General features: G+C 40.0%; 1 protein-coding gene across 1 annotated transcript in view; it reads right to left on the reverse strand.

The window, feature by feature from the left end:
* trmt44 (tRNA methyltransferase 44 homolog) overlaps window positions 1–14,435 on the reverse strand; it is a 107,763-nt gene that overhangs the window by 52,205 nt on the left and 41,123 nt on the right. Inside the window, exons 8-9 of the mRNA XM_084311797.1 lie at window positions 7,164–7,270; window positions 1,545–1,728 (exon numbers count right to left, since the gene is read on the reverse strand). Of these exons, the coding sequence (XP_084167923.1) occupies window positions 1,545–1,728; window positions 7,164–7,270 (291 nt within the window). The remainder of the gene's footprint in view (window positions 1–1,544; window positions 1,729–7,163; window positions 7,271–14,435) is intronic.

Consider the following 14,435-nt stretch of genomic DNA (forward strand, 5'->3'; position numbering starts at 1 on the left):
ATGCTCCATCATGCGTGAAGGAAAGGGGGGGGGGGGGTCGTTTATGATTCCTTGATTGTCAGTAACGGCTTTCCCTAGTACGACATCATACGTTGATCGGATGGATTGCAATGAAATAAATGGACAATCGAGCTGGAATTGGCGTTAGATTCCTCTTACCTGTCGCCGATGAGTCCGGAGAAAAAAAAATCCAATTATTTGATTTCGATCTGCTAGATCCATTTTCCGTTTGTATGACGCAATAAACGGCAAAAGCATATTGATTCTTGCGTCTCGAAAGCAATCAAATGCACTTGAGTGTTTGTCTTGATCAACATAACAAGATAGCTCTGCCGGAGGATTTCCCCCGATGCACAGAGTGCCACATCCGGTTTAGAGTGGAGTGCAACTCTCCCGAAATCCACCAGGCGGCTGTATTGAGACGTTGCAATATCAGACAGGGTCCAGCTGGCTCCCGGAGCCTTCCTGGATGAATTATGAATGCCAATAGCGAATAAACGAGATAACAATCATAAAAACTAGTAAACTTGTTGTTGGCGTTATTAGATTGGCGGGCAATAACAACGAGTATACTCGTTTTTGGCGCAGAAACAGTTAAAATTGAGAATTATTATTTAATTTTTTTACAACTGAATCATCAGGCAGCGGGGGGGGGGGGGGCAGGGGGGGAGCAGTGTTAATTTCGTCAGCTATTTTTTATTTTAGTTTTAGTCTTAGTCATGTCTCAAATGCTCTTTTTCGTTTATCATATTTAGTCACCTTTATCCATTTTTCGTTTAGTCAAGTTTTAGTCAACTACAGGTCTGAGCATTTTAGTTTTAGTCTTTTTTGTTTAGTTTTGATTTAGTCTTTTTTTGTTTAGTCTCGCCACTCAGTTACAGCCTAATAAGTTGGCGTGCGCTTTTTCTAAACAAAAAAAGCTAACGTTAGTGCTAGCTGGTTAGGCTTATGTAAGCTATTTAATGTGTTCTATTGTGGTGGATCAACATAATTCACCCACGGAACAATGTGTTGGGGATAAGGGTTCCGCACGGACAATTATGTTTGTTACTTTCCTGTCTGCAATGAGTTGCTGTTAGCTAGCAAGTAGCAAGTAAACAGAGTGTTGACGTTGAAGTCGATTTTATTAACTCCATTTTGCGTCTTCGTTTTTAGTCAACAACATTGCATGAATCATTCCGTCCCGTTAGTGTCGCATCATTGCTGGCGGAACTTTAAAAAAAAAAGCAACTCAGTAGATCATCCTCCATATGTGTGTGTGGGTTTTACAAAGTTTAAACAACGGGAAAGCATTAAACCGATCATCTGTCTAAACCTCGTAACTCTATTCGCCCTCAAATCTGTGTTCGTTTTTTTCCATCTCCTGAAAAGTTGGGCTTTTGGAGTTACGAGGTTTTCTTCCGCCAGCGACGACACGATCTCCATTATAACGCGACGTCTCGTCTCGTTGTCGTCATGTGGGAAAAGCTTCGTTGACGACCATATTTAGTCATCATTCTCACTGACTAAATGAACACCGGCGGCCGGGGGGCGAGTGTGGTTACCCGCTTGGTGGAGGGGATCCTCAGGCAGTCCTCCTCGGTGTTGAAGCCACTGGCCACGCTCACTTCGGTGATGAAGTCGATGTACTCTTTGTACTGAGACTTCTTACACTGGCGCCGCTGGTACTTCCCACAGAAGTCGAAGAAGCAGCAGGGAAGGACGAAGAAGCGGCAGGAGTACGAAGACCTGCAGTAAAGAGAGAAACAATAACTTACTGTCTACTGTACTACCGTCTACTGTACTACAGTATGCTACTATCCCTACCATGCTAATATGTCTCAAGTTTCAAGTTTCTTTAATAGTTGTCATACAGAAGTACAGAATACTTTTATACAAAATGCTTCTTTCTGTTACGCTCCAGAGACTGTGCTAGACAAAACGTTAAAGGATAACTCCACTATTTTGGGAAATTAGCTTATTTAACATCTTCCCTGGAGTTAGACAAGAAGATGCATACCTTTTTTGTCTCTGTGCGTGCATTTTAGCTTTGGGAATAGATGCTCCGTTAGCATAGCTTAGCTTCATCACTGGAAGTGAGGCAGGACAGTAGCCTTACAGTGCCTTACAGTGTATTGCAAGGTCTGACATTGACCAAACTTGATATGCATGACCTTGGTGGGCTCTAGGTCAACTCCTGAAAAGGGGGTCAATGTCAGACTTTGCAATCAAAAGTTAGGGGGCTAATAACCCTTGCCATAATTTCAGTGCGCCCCTAACTTTTGATTGCAAGGTCTGACATTGACCCCCTTTTCAGGAGTTGACCTAGAGCCCACCAAGGTCATGCATATCAAGTTTGGTCAATGTCAGACCTTGCAATACACTGTAAGGCACTGTAAGGCTACTGTCCTGCCTCACTTCCAGTGATGAAGCTAAGCTATGCTAACGGAGCATCTATTCCCAAAGCTAAAATGCACGCACAGAGACAAAAAAGGTATGCATCTTCTTGTCTAACTCCAGGGAAGATGTTAAATAAGCTAATTTCCCAAAATAGTGGAGTTATCCTTTAAGTATGAAATAAAATAGTATAGCATGTAAAAAATTGAAGTAAAAAATAGAAGTCACGTACGTAGACACAGTGTTCAGTATATACATATGTACAATGTTCGATGCAGTATGGTAACTGAGTTACAATACAATATACTAATATACAATATACTATATAGTGCAAAGCAGAAATGGGATGAGGTACAATTTAGGTCTATAGACTATACTACTATATATCTATGTACTGTACTACTGTCTACTGTGTACTACAGTATGCTACTAGCCCTACCATGCTAATATGTCTATACTACTATCTACTATGCTACTCTGTCTATGTCTTTACTACTACCTACCATGCTAATATGTATATACTACTATCTACTATGTTACTATGGCCCTCACTACCATATCTGATTTTAAAGTTCAAATAACAAGCATAATGTGGTGTTATATTTTATATTTATTAACTTGACCTTCTCTGCCCAGCGACCTCCTGCGGAGCCTCACCTTCCCTACTCTTTCTACCCGTTTTACCTACTACCCTCCAATCTCCCCCCAATCCCATTAAATCTAGTTTTCTGCAGCTCAAATGTATCCCCCTTGCCCCACTTTGCCTTTTATGTCTCTGTCTGTGTTTTGTGTATTTGTATGTTTGTTTTTGTTTTGCTGCCATTTTGACCAGGTCTTGCTCGAAAAAAGAGATAATTGATCTCAAGTGACTACCTGGTAAAAATAAAGGTAAAATAAAAAAAAAACTACTACAGTACCTGGCAGTCAGAGTTGTATGTCGAGTTGTTTTTTTGTGGAGGAGATTTTCAGTTTTGCAGGATTTTTGGAGAAAGCATGGCACTTGAGACAAAACACACTATATCCTATATAATTGTATATGAATTCCTCTTGTTTCTCTATTTACATGCATTGCTTACAGCTTGTTTTATATTACGTTTTATTGTGTTTTCTTTTTTTTGTGTGGCCATCTTGATCTATATAACTTATTGTCTATGTCAAGTATACTATTATATACTTATTGTTTATGTGTCTTGTAAGCCCATATGGGCTGGGCATACACCAGTATGTAAGACACATAACATCAAATCAAAATCAAAATTACCTACCATGCTAATATGTCTTTATTACTATCTACTATGTCTATACTACTAGTACCTACCATGCTAATATGTCTTTATTACTATCTACTATGTCTATACTACTACCTACCATGCTAATATGTCTTTATTACTATCTACTATGACTATACTACTACCTACCATGCTAATATGTCTTTATTACTATCTACTATGACTATACTACTACCTACCATGCTACTATGTCTTTATTACTATCTACTATGTATATACTACTACCTACCATGCTACTATGTCTTTATTACTATCTACTATGACTATACTAGTACCTACCATGCTAATATGTCTTTATTACTATCTACTAGGGCTGTCCCCGACTAAGGATTTGGATGGTCGATTATGATTTGCCAAAATTTGGTCGACAATTTTTTTTTTTTTATAATAAATTAAAAAAAAATTGTATCATTCCATTTGGACTGTGGGGGGTGTCTGAAGGAGTCGACTGAAGGCTTCTTGTCCTCTGCAAAAGCATGCAATTGGTCCACTGATGGATACATCTTAATATTTGTCTAGTCTAGTGTGTTCATTAGATGGGTGAAATCCTCTTTCAGTGCCTCTGTGCCTGTTTTCTTAGGCAGTTAGCCTCTGGTATGCGTGTCATTAGCGTTAGCCACGCTTCTAGGCCTCTTTTCTTTTGGAAAGAATGGTAAAAATATATATATAATATTTTTTTATAAAAAAAAATTGAGTGATAAAAAAAGTATAAAAAAAAAGAAAAACAAGTTTAAAAATATTATACTTTTTCTTTTTCTTTTTTTAAGTCGACCAATAGTCGACTAACGGCAAATTTTGGCCAATCCTAGTCAACCATCCAAATCCTTAGTCGGGGACAGCCCTACTAATATGTCTCTCTACTACTCTCTACTATCCCTATACTACTACCTGCCATGCTAATATGTCTATACTACTCTCTACTATCCCTATACTACTACCTGCCATGCTAATATGTCTCTATACTACTCTCTACTATCCCTATACTACTACCTGCCATGCTAATATGTCTATACTACTCTCTACTATCGCTATACTACTACCTGTCATGCTAATATGTCTCTATACTACTCTCTACTATCCCTATACTACTACCTGCCATGCTAATATGTCTCTATACTACTCTCTACTATCGCTATACTACTACCTGCCATGCTAATATGTCTATACTACTAAGCATAAGACAAAGCGGGGCTCGCAACTCAGTAGTTCCAAGGTGTTTATTTGACAAAAAGGCAGATGCAACGTTTCGACCCTTCCGATCTTCTTCAAGCATTGAAGAAGACCGGAAGGGTCGAAACGTTGCATCTGCCTTTTTGTCAAATAAACACCTTGGAACTACTAATGAGTTGCGAGCCCCGCTTTGTCTTATGTATTACTGTTTTTACAGTTTGGCTCAGCACCAACAAGCGGAGGATGTGCGTTATTTATTTTTTCTGTATACTACTAAGCACTCACACTCGGTGCTTCCAGTGAGTGGAAGTGGATACGGACCAGCTAGCTTAAAACTCCGGGAGAGGTGTTTTTGGCCAACAGCTAGGCTAGTGGTCCGTATCCACTTCCACTCATTTGTGCTAAGCTAGGTTAGCCCGCAGCCGGATAGCTTTCTACTGAACGCACAAGAGATGAAATCTGTATTTATCTTCTAGTCTGACTCTGGATAAGACGGTAAGTACATTTCCTATAATGTCGGCGTGTTCCTTTAAACGGGCCCTCTGTGTTTTAAGTTGTGATGGATCATGGATGTTGAAAAGTTCAAAGAAATCGTATTTACCATCTTCAAGTCAAAGCCCTGCTTTCTACTTAATGATCTTGTTGATTTGGTAGAATCCTCTCTCAGCAGAATCCACGCACTTCCTCGTACTGAGACCAGCCAATTAGCCACAAGCTAATCCAAAGTCAACGGGGCCGTGCTCGTGCCTGAGCTGACCGAAGCTCACTGAAATGTCCTCCGCACAGTGCAACACAGAGTAGAGGCCGGCCGTCTGAAGCGTGACCCCAGCATGACCCCAGCATGACCCCATCAACTTTGTGTTCACTGGTGGCTACCTCGTACTAGCCAGAGCCGGTGTGAGGAACGGCCTGGATTCTTTGCTGAGAAATTACCACTAGAGTTGCAAAGATCTAGACTAGACCCTGTAGGAGAATACATCACTACCGAGAACACAGACTTTAACCATTCCACTGCCACACGACAACCGGTTAACCCTTTCACTGTGACAATACAGAAGGTTAGCCCTTTACTATCACACAACCGACGGCGATGCTCCATCATTAGCATCATGAGCTCCGCAGTCTGCCTGTGCGTGTGTGTGTATATGTATGTGTGTCTCTGTCTGTCTGTCTGCCTGTGTGTGTGTGTGTGCGTGTCAGGGTTTCCGTTAGAAAAAATTGTTGCCGGTCTCCGTGACCTGCAAGATTTCAATCTACCGGACAAATGAGATTAATTCCGGTCATAAATAATAATAATAGATTGGATTTGTAATGCACTTTTTGTTCGCTGGGATCCCAAAGTGCTAAAGTTTGTCATAGTTTATTGAGCTTTAAAACAATTGATAGGCAGGCTATATAAAGAATGTCATCCTCAAGGCATGTAGATTTATAATATTATTACTTAAAACTAGGCTACTTTTGCGTATACAGTCATTAATATATTCCAAATAAAATAAGTCCCTTGATACTCCGTGCTGCTGCTGACTTGAAATAAAATAGACCGCGTATGTGGGCAGTCGGTCCGACACTAAACAGCAGTCTGTTATAATCACATTTTTATGAGCTAACGAATTCCGTTATATTGGACATTTGTATTAATTATATCAAGCGAAGAACTGAGAAATTTGGCAGAGAGAGACGGCAACATTATCGTGGGTTTGCGTGATGTATATCTCCACCTCCCAACGACTTGGTGCTGGTCATAATGTCCGGTGAAAATAATTCCCTCTAAGCACAATTTGATTATTTGAATTGTATTAAAATAGGCTAAAATTAAATAGCCTATGCGATGAACGATTCATTACATTCGTTTCATTGTTGCTTCACCAAGCAGCCGGTCTAATAATGAAAGCCATTATTAGCGCGAGCTGGCTGCAGTTAGTTTGCAAGAAGCATCCAGCTGCAGACCCGCAGAGCAGCTTTCCAGGTCTGGGGACCGCACTGTGCCAGCAAAGCTGGTGGGTTCTGTGGGTCTGCAGCTGCATGCTTTTCGCAAATCTAGCAGCAAGCTCTCGCTGACACAGCGTCGTCATTATTAGACCGGCTGCTTGGTGAAGCAACGATAACAAATGTAATGATTGTTTCGTTCATCGCATAGGCTATTTAATTTTAGCCTATTTGAATACAATTCAAATAATCAAATTGTGCTTAGAGGGAATTATTTTCACCGGACATTATGACCGGAGAGATTAAATATGTCGGACTTCAACAGATTTTGCCGGTCAAATACCGGTAATTACCGGCTAACGGAAACGCTGGTGCGTGTGTGTGTGTGTGCTGATGACTGGCCTGGCTGCGATGACAGGGATCCAGGCTGTGAGCTCGTCTGAGTGGTTGCCAATCAGCCAATCTGCAGCCGGGAACAGGAAGCCCTCGCTGGGAGTGATCGCCTGCTCCTGAAACAGGGAGGTGTGGTGGTTACTTCCTGGTCTATAGGGAGGTGTGGTGGTTACTTCCTGGTCTATAGGGAGGTGTAGTGGTTACTTCCTGGTCTATAGGGAGGTGTAGTGGTTACTTCCTGGTCTATAGGGAGGTGTAGTGGTTACTTCTATAGGGAGGTGTAGTGGTTACTTCCTGGTCTATAGGGAGGTGTGGTGGTTACTTCCTGGTCTATAGGGAGGTGTGGTGGTTACTTCCTGGTCTATAGGGAGGTGTAGTGGTTACTTCCTGGTCTATAGGGAGGTGTAGTGGTTACTTCCTGGTCTATAGGGAGGTGTAGTGGTTACTTCCTGGTCTATAGGGAGATGTAGTGGTTACTTCCTGGTCTATAGGGAGGTGTAGTGGTTACTTCCTGGTCTATAGGGAGGTGTGGTGGTTACTTCCTGGTCTATAGGGAGGTGTAATGGTTACTTCCTGGTATATAGGGAGGTGTAGTGGTTACTTCCTGGTCTATAGGGAGGTGTAGTGGTTACTTCCTGGTCTACAGGGAGGTGTAGTGGTTACTTCCTGGTCTATAGGGAGGTGTGGTGGTTACTTCCTGGTCTATAGGGAGGTGTGGTGGTTACGTCATTGCCGTTTTTCGTGTTCCACCCTCTGTCCAATGCAACGTATTTCCCCATTGCCCATTTGTAAATCGTCTCGTTTAAAACAAATAAAACATTAACATTTGCATGGTGTACCATTCTATGCTTATTCATCCACAATCTATAGCTCAACATGAAAATATTCGCAATTAGTCGTAAAAAAAAAACACAATTATTTTTTAACCACAAATGCTTAAACAATAATGTTAGTGATAGAAGGGAACTCATTTTGTGCAAAAATGGAAAGCTTTCCAAATGTTCATGAGGCAGAATTGTTACAATAGCCGATCATCCATTTTCCCAATGATAAATCCCTATACGGGTGGACCTCGCGGGCGGTCCAACGCGACGTCAGACTGCAACACCTCCCAATAGCAAAAGACCCTTTAGATCAGCGGCTCTCAAAAGAGGGGGGAGGGGCCCTCGAGGGAGGTTCCAAAACGGGGGAATAGTTTAATTTCAGCGGGAGGAAAATGATTATTCTGCTCTCTCTCTCTCCTTTTATCGCTCCACCAACAGTATAGACGGTTATGGAATTCTAGATTCAATCATATAGAACTCAAATAAAACGGTGGTCCCTGGGACAACATCTCATCAAATGGAGGTCCTTGGTCAATTACATATCAACTACATATGGATGTGGAGGTCTTTGACATGTAAAGGTTAGAACTCCTTCTGTATAAAAACAATGTTCCTTTAAGGTAAAGCATGAAAATCAATGGAATGTCCCTGCAAGTGATGAAAACAGCTGTCTGTCTGTCTGTTGGTCTAACTTCAAGTTCAGTAGCAGTATCTTTATTATATGCTCAAAATGTATCCAATGTTTATTTATTTATCTTTTTAACACTTTCTGTGCCAGCCATTGTACCCATCAAAGTACCCTCTCTGCCAGCGCTATAAGTCTATGGAGATGTTTACCTTCTTTGCAGGGCTATAACTTTTTAAATTGTATTGCTATATTGACATTACTATGGCCCATTCAACATCGATTATCTATCGTTCAGGATGTGGGAACGTTATACTTTTTCATTCATACATTGTTGTGTTAATACCTTCTGGAATATAATAGGGCTGCACGATTAATGAGTTTTTTTATTGAAATCGTGATTTGGAATGATGCAATTATCAAATCGCCAAGCCTGCAATTTTTAACCAGGAAGTCCCATTGAGATACAAGATCTCCTTTGCAAGGGAGACCTGGCCAAGATGACAGCAATAACATTTGCAATACATCACACAGCAATAAAATGTGCGATACATCACACAAGAACATAATAAATGTGCATGTATACAATATACAATACATCACATGTAAACACAAAAACACAAAGCAGAATAGTCTACATCAGGGGTCAGCAACCTTTTTGACATGGAGTGCCTGTTTGAAATATAGTTGTAACTAGTGTGCCTCAACAATATTCCATGCATCGTAATTTTTTTTCCTCATAATCAGGTATTTTTAATGATAATTTTTACATCATTATTGTTATTGTTATTATTAACAATATTATTATGATGGTTGTATCAACCCTAAATCTGAGTTGGGGGGGGGGGGATGCAATGCAGACAAACAGCTGCATACAGTGCGACCATTTCACTCACATTTGCCCATTCATTTTTGGACACATCACACACCATCAGTGTTGGGCAAGTTACTTTAAAAAAGTAACTAGTTACAGTTACTAGTTACTTCTTCCAAAAAGTAACTAAATTACTTACTCAGTTACAAATTATAAAAGTAACTAGTTACTTCAGAAAGTAACTATTGCGTTACTTTCACGTTTTTTTTTTTACATAAACAACATACACAAATCTAAACTATTTTAATGTTGCTGTGGGACAAAGTGAGACTAGCCTCCAATCAAATGCCATGTGTAGGCTATGTAGATATTATAATTACTATGTTTATATAGTGGATCATACAAATACAAACAGAATAGATGTTTTGGAACTTTTGATATGTATTGCCCCTCAACAGGCCACAACTGGGCAACATTAAATTATGCTTGTTAAGCACTATACCAAAAATAAATAACAAATATATACTGATTGATTGAACATTTTAATTAACAGATTTCAGAATGGGTACAATACAGTACGGCTCAATACACACAATTGTTAAGGGGATGCAGACCAGAGAAAGAGTTTCGTCTTGTTTACATCAGGGTCCCCCATTTTCAATTCATGACATTTATGACGAAAGTCTTTCTCTGGTCTGCATCCCCTTAACAATTGTATGTATTGAGCTGTACTGTACTGTACCCATTCTGCAATCTGTTAATAAACTTTTCAATCAATCAATCAATGACATACACAACATACAGATATAAGAATCTAATCGAATCATCTAAACTAATCTAATCATTACATTTAAGACATGCATGACATACAGAGATATATATATCTCTGAGCAGCTGAAGCCTGTGCTATTAAACCAGGAAGTGCAGCACTGTTGATAAGGCTGTCAGCACTGCAGTAGAGCCACTCAGTGCCCTGCGCTGCAAAGAGTGAACACTGAACACAAAACGCTCATGGACCCGCGGTCTCATGTTGACATTGTGTTGTTCGTTGGATTCGTTTTTGAGCTCAAAACGTACACTACACGGACCGCGGTCTCATGCTGACTGATCAGTGATCGCTTGTCTTGTCGCGCTGTGTGTCAGACTCTGGATGCTTTAGACACCCGCCCACCTCCACCTCTGATTGGCTTACCATGACATTGTATTCAACCTCAGCCAATCGTCAGCATGTATGCTTGGCTCGCGCACTGTCCACTAAACAAGGAAGAACATATTATTGCCTCTCGGCGCAGAGATATGTCTGATGAAAGAAACAGGTTCATTCATAGTAACGCGCCGCATTTTTTTGTAGTAACGGTAACGACGTTATTAAGATTGGAAGAGTTAGATTACTCGTTACTGAAAAAACAAACGCCGTTAGTAACGAAGTTACTTATAGTGCCGTTATTCCCATCACTGCACACCATCGGTGTGTGTACTGTACGTGTGCTGTCATAGCTCCACCTACAGGCCTAATGGAGAACACCAGGAGAACACCAGGATGTGAATAGAGGGTGAATGTGAGGTATATCGTGTAAATAAGTTTTGATTGATGGCAAGACTACACTGTAAAAAAGATTATAATAAGTTACCAGAACTTAAAAATATTGAGTTCAGTTACTGTGCATTAAGGTTTTCAGTTTTCAATCCATAATAAGTTAACAGAAAAATAAGTACACAACCACATTATTTCAACCTAATAAAACTATGTTTATTGTCATTGTTTTAAGAACACAAGTTGACTTGGTAATACTCACATTTTGAGTAAAAAAAAATGGCTTTTAACATGTGCAATGTTCAATGAAATAGAAAAATAAATAATAAAATGTGTTGATTAATCCCACTGGTCACAATGGTGACCGTAATAATGTTTTTGTTATAAGGCTCTGCAAATGTTACTGAATGATATTGATATATATAGCTGGTATTTCCAGCTAAATTGAAATAATAAACAAATAAAGGGTCTCAATTAAATATGTGGTAGTAAAAAGAACCTGTGGGAGGATTTCAACAAGATAAATGCGACAACAGTGCAAAATATTTCACTATAATATTTCAAAGCAAAAAAATATATATACCGTATATATAATTTATTTTTATTTTATTTTTATTTTTTTATGCTGCCCCCTGTGCCTATGCAGGCACGCGTGCCTATGCAGGCACGCGTGCCTATGCTGCCCCCTGTGCCTATGCAGGCACGCGTGCCTAGGGTTGCCTACCCCTGGTCTACATGATAGTAAAAGTGTATAATACAGGGTAATACAGTAATTTTGCAGTTGGGACCCGACTACAGAAAGCAGCAACATTCTTCATGTAGGAAGTAATGTAATACAGATTTAAATTCACAGAGAGAGACCGGGGTATATAAGTGGATATGGTCCTGTAGCCCATTCCATGCCCAAGGTGCGAAGCTTGAGAAAGCTGTTCCTAGCTAACCCTGCTCAAGTCAGAGAAAACATCTGAGCTGAGTAAGGAAAGGGTGGGGTGGGGGGGGGGGGGGGGCATCTCTCTCTCTACTGGTTCAATTAATGTAGAAAAGTAGAAAAACGTTGCACTATAAAAACGACCTGGGGCTTCCGGTTACGCTACAACATGTAGCACACGCATTTTGCAATTGCTCCGCTCCCACTAACGCTAATTTCGTTTAAAAACATTATTTGGACAGTAAAGAAAGAGAATAGACCACATCGTATGTATTGTTAAGACCCTCTACTAACCATATCAAAAGACAATATGGTTAAAGGTGGAAAGAAGGCAGAGAAAATAACTACGGCAACTTCAACGGCGCAGGACGTAAAAATACGAGATAGACGCGTCCGAACCGTCGCTGGTTCTGAGCCGACGGCGACAAGCTCCGAGGAGGAGAAGGAAGAGGACAACGTACCGGGATCATCGACTACGGTCCCCGAAAGAGAGTCAATAGAGACCAACATAAAAGAAGGTACAGATTCAAGCTCCGTGAGAGGGAGAGCAGCCAGATTTATGGATTCCAACGTCACTGCATCTATCTACCATTTGCCGTCAACTGAAGTAAGCAGAAATCCACCCGATTTCAACACATTGTCTAACCTGATGGTAGAACAGTCTAACATGATGAAAGAACAGTTAGAACAGTCTAACCAGATGAAAGAACAGATGGTAGAACAGTCTAACCTGATGAAAGAACAGATGGTAGAACAGTCTAACCTGATGAAAGAACAGATTACACACATCAAGGCGCTCGAGGCAAACGTTGAGGCTAAATTCGATCGCATCGAGGCTAAATTCGATCACATCGATGAGAAATTAGAAGAAGTCAAGAAAGCGTTCGATGCACAGTCAGAGCGAATCACGACAGTGGAGATTTCGGTGACAGAAAACACAAAAGCAGTCAAGGCGAACGAAGGTATCATGACAGTGATGGGAGAAGAGATGGAAAAAGTTAAAGATGAATACCGGAGGGAAATAAAATTGCTTAAAAACGAAGTGATGGAGAGGCAACTAGAAACCCATCGTTACCACAGGCGGAATAACATCCGCATAGTGGGGCTTGATGAATCAGTGAACTGCGATGACATCAACTTTCCAAACGAGTTATCAACGATTTTGAATAACTCCGACCCAAACAAAGTGCCAGAAGTGGAACAAGTTTACAGAATTGGTTCCCAGGGGCAAAATATCAACGGGCCGAGAGTCATCATTGTCACTCTGCGGAAGACTACAACAAGGATGAAATCATCAAATATGCTCGCAACCAACGTGGGAAGCTGAAGTATGGTGATAAACCAATATTTATCTACGAAGATTTGAGCAGAGAGGCCATCATCCGACGTCAACCATACAAAGTTGTGATGCAAAAGCTGTACACAGCCGGCCACAAGCCAAGGCTAGCATATCCGGCGCTGTTATCATTCTTGGACAATAACGGCCGCAGGTCAGGTCCATTTACACCCTTTGATGCTGAGGATTTCCTGATTCAAAATGCAGCAAATAACCCAAAGCATGACGGAAATGCCGGAATCAGTTAAGCCTCTCTCTAAATATATACCAGTGTAGGAATGACTTTATTGTGTTCATCAATGAGGTCATTCCACCAGTGTTGGAATAACATTGCTGTGTTCATCAAAGTAGCAAACGATATGCAAGTCGTCTATAACAATGTTTACTGTGTATAATACGATTCATAATACATTATAATTTCAGTCTCTGGTCTCTGAGGGGACAAATAAATAAATATCAATGCAAAAAGATCTATCTGGAATATTCTGGGTTTATCGCTCAAATGCCCTGGGTCTCTTAGATCATTCTGGAATGTAAAATAGTCTAGGCACTAGTATATTCTACAACCTTCTAGAATATAAGGCACCATGACAACGAAGTAAAATAGTCTAGGCACTAGTATATTCTACAACCTTCTAGAATATAAGGCACCATGACAACGAAGCATACAACTCTAACAATAACATTCGGTGTGCATACACATAGCATATATAAATTAAATGAAGTGCAATCAGCCCTTAATAATACTTTAAAATTATCCACACATAAACGTATGGGCACAGCAAGGTTATTCTAACAATTTAAGTAATCACTCCATTAAAGGCACATTGAAGCGCTAAAAGGCGCTGCTTTTCTATCTTATCTAATCAGTTAAATCGGTTCTAGTGGCTTCTCCACGTTGATAATTATTTATCTCTTATTCATTATCTATATCTTTCCATTGATTTTTATTTTATTAAATTTTTTTCTTCTCATCACCCTATATTTTTTAAATATAATTTAACTTACATTGTTCTTTTCCAATGTTCTTCACATTAAGGTGTCAATATTACTATATATTTTTTAAATATATTGTAACTTACATTATTCTTTTCCAATGTTCTTCACATTAAGTGTCAATACTGATCTACAATCTTTTCCTTTTTTTTTTCCCTCACACGTTGGTGGAGGGTTCAAAGGAATATGTCGATAAAGGTTTATTCTCTTTTTATTTTTTATTT

The sequence above is a fragment of the Notolepis coatsorum genome, assembly GCF_963971535.1.
Source record: "Notolepis coatsorum genome assembly, chromosome: 4".
In the NCBI taxonomy this organism is placed as follows: Eukaryota; Metazoa; Chordata; class Actinopteri; order Aulopiformes; family Paralepididae; genus Notolepis; species Notolepis coatsorum.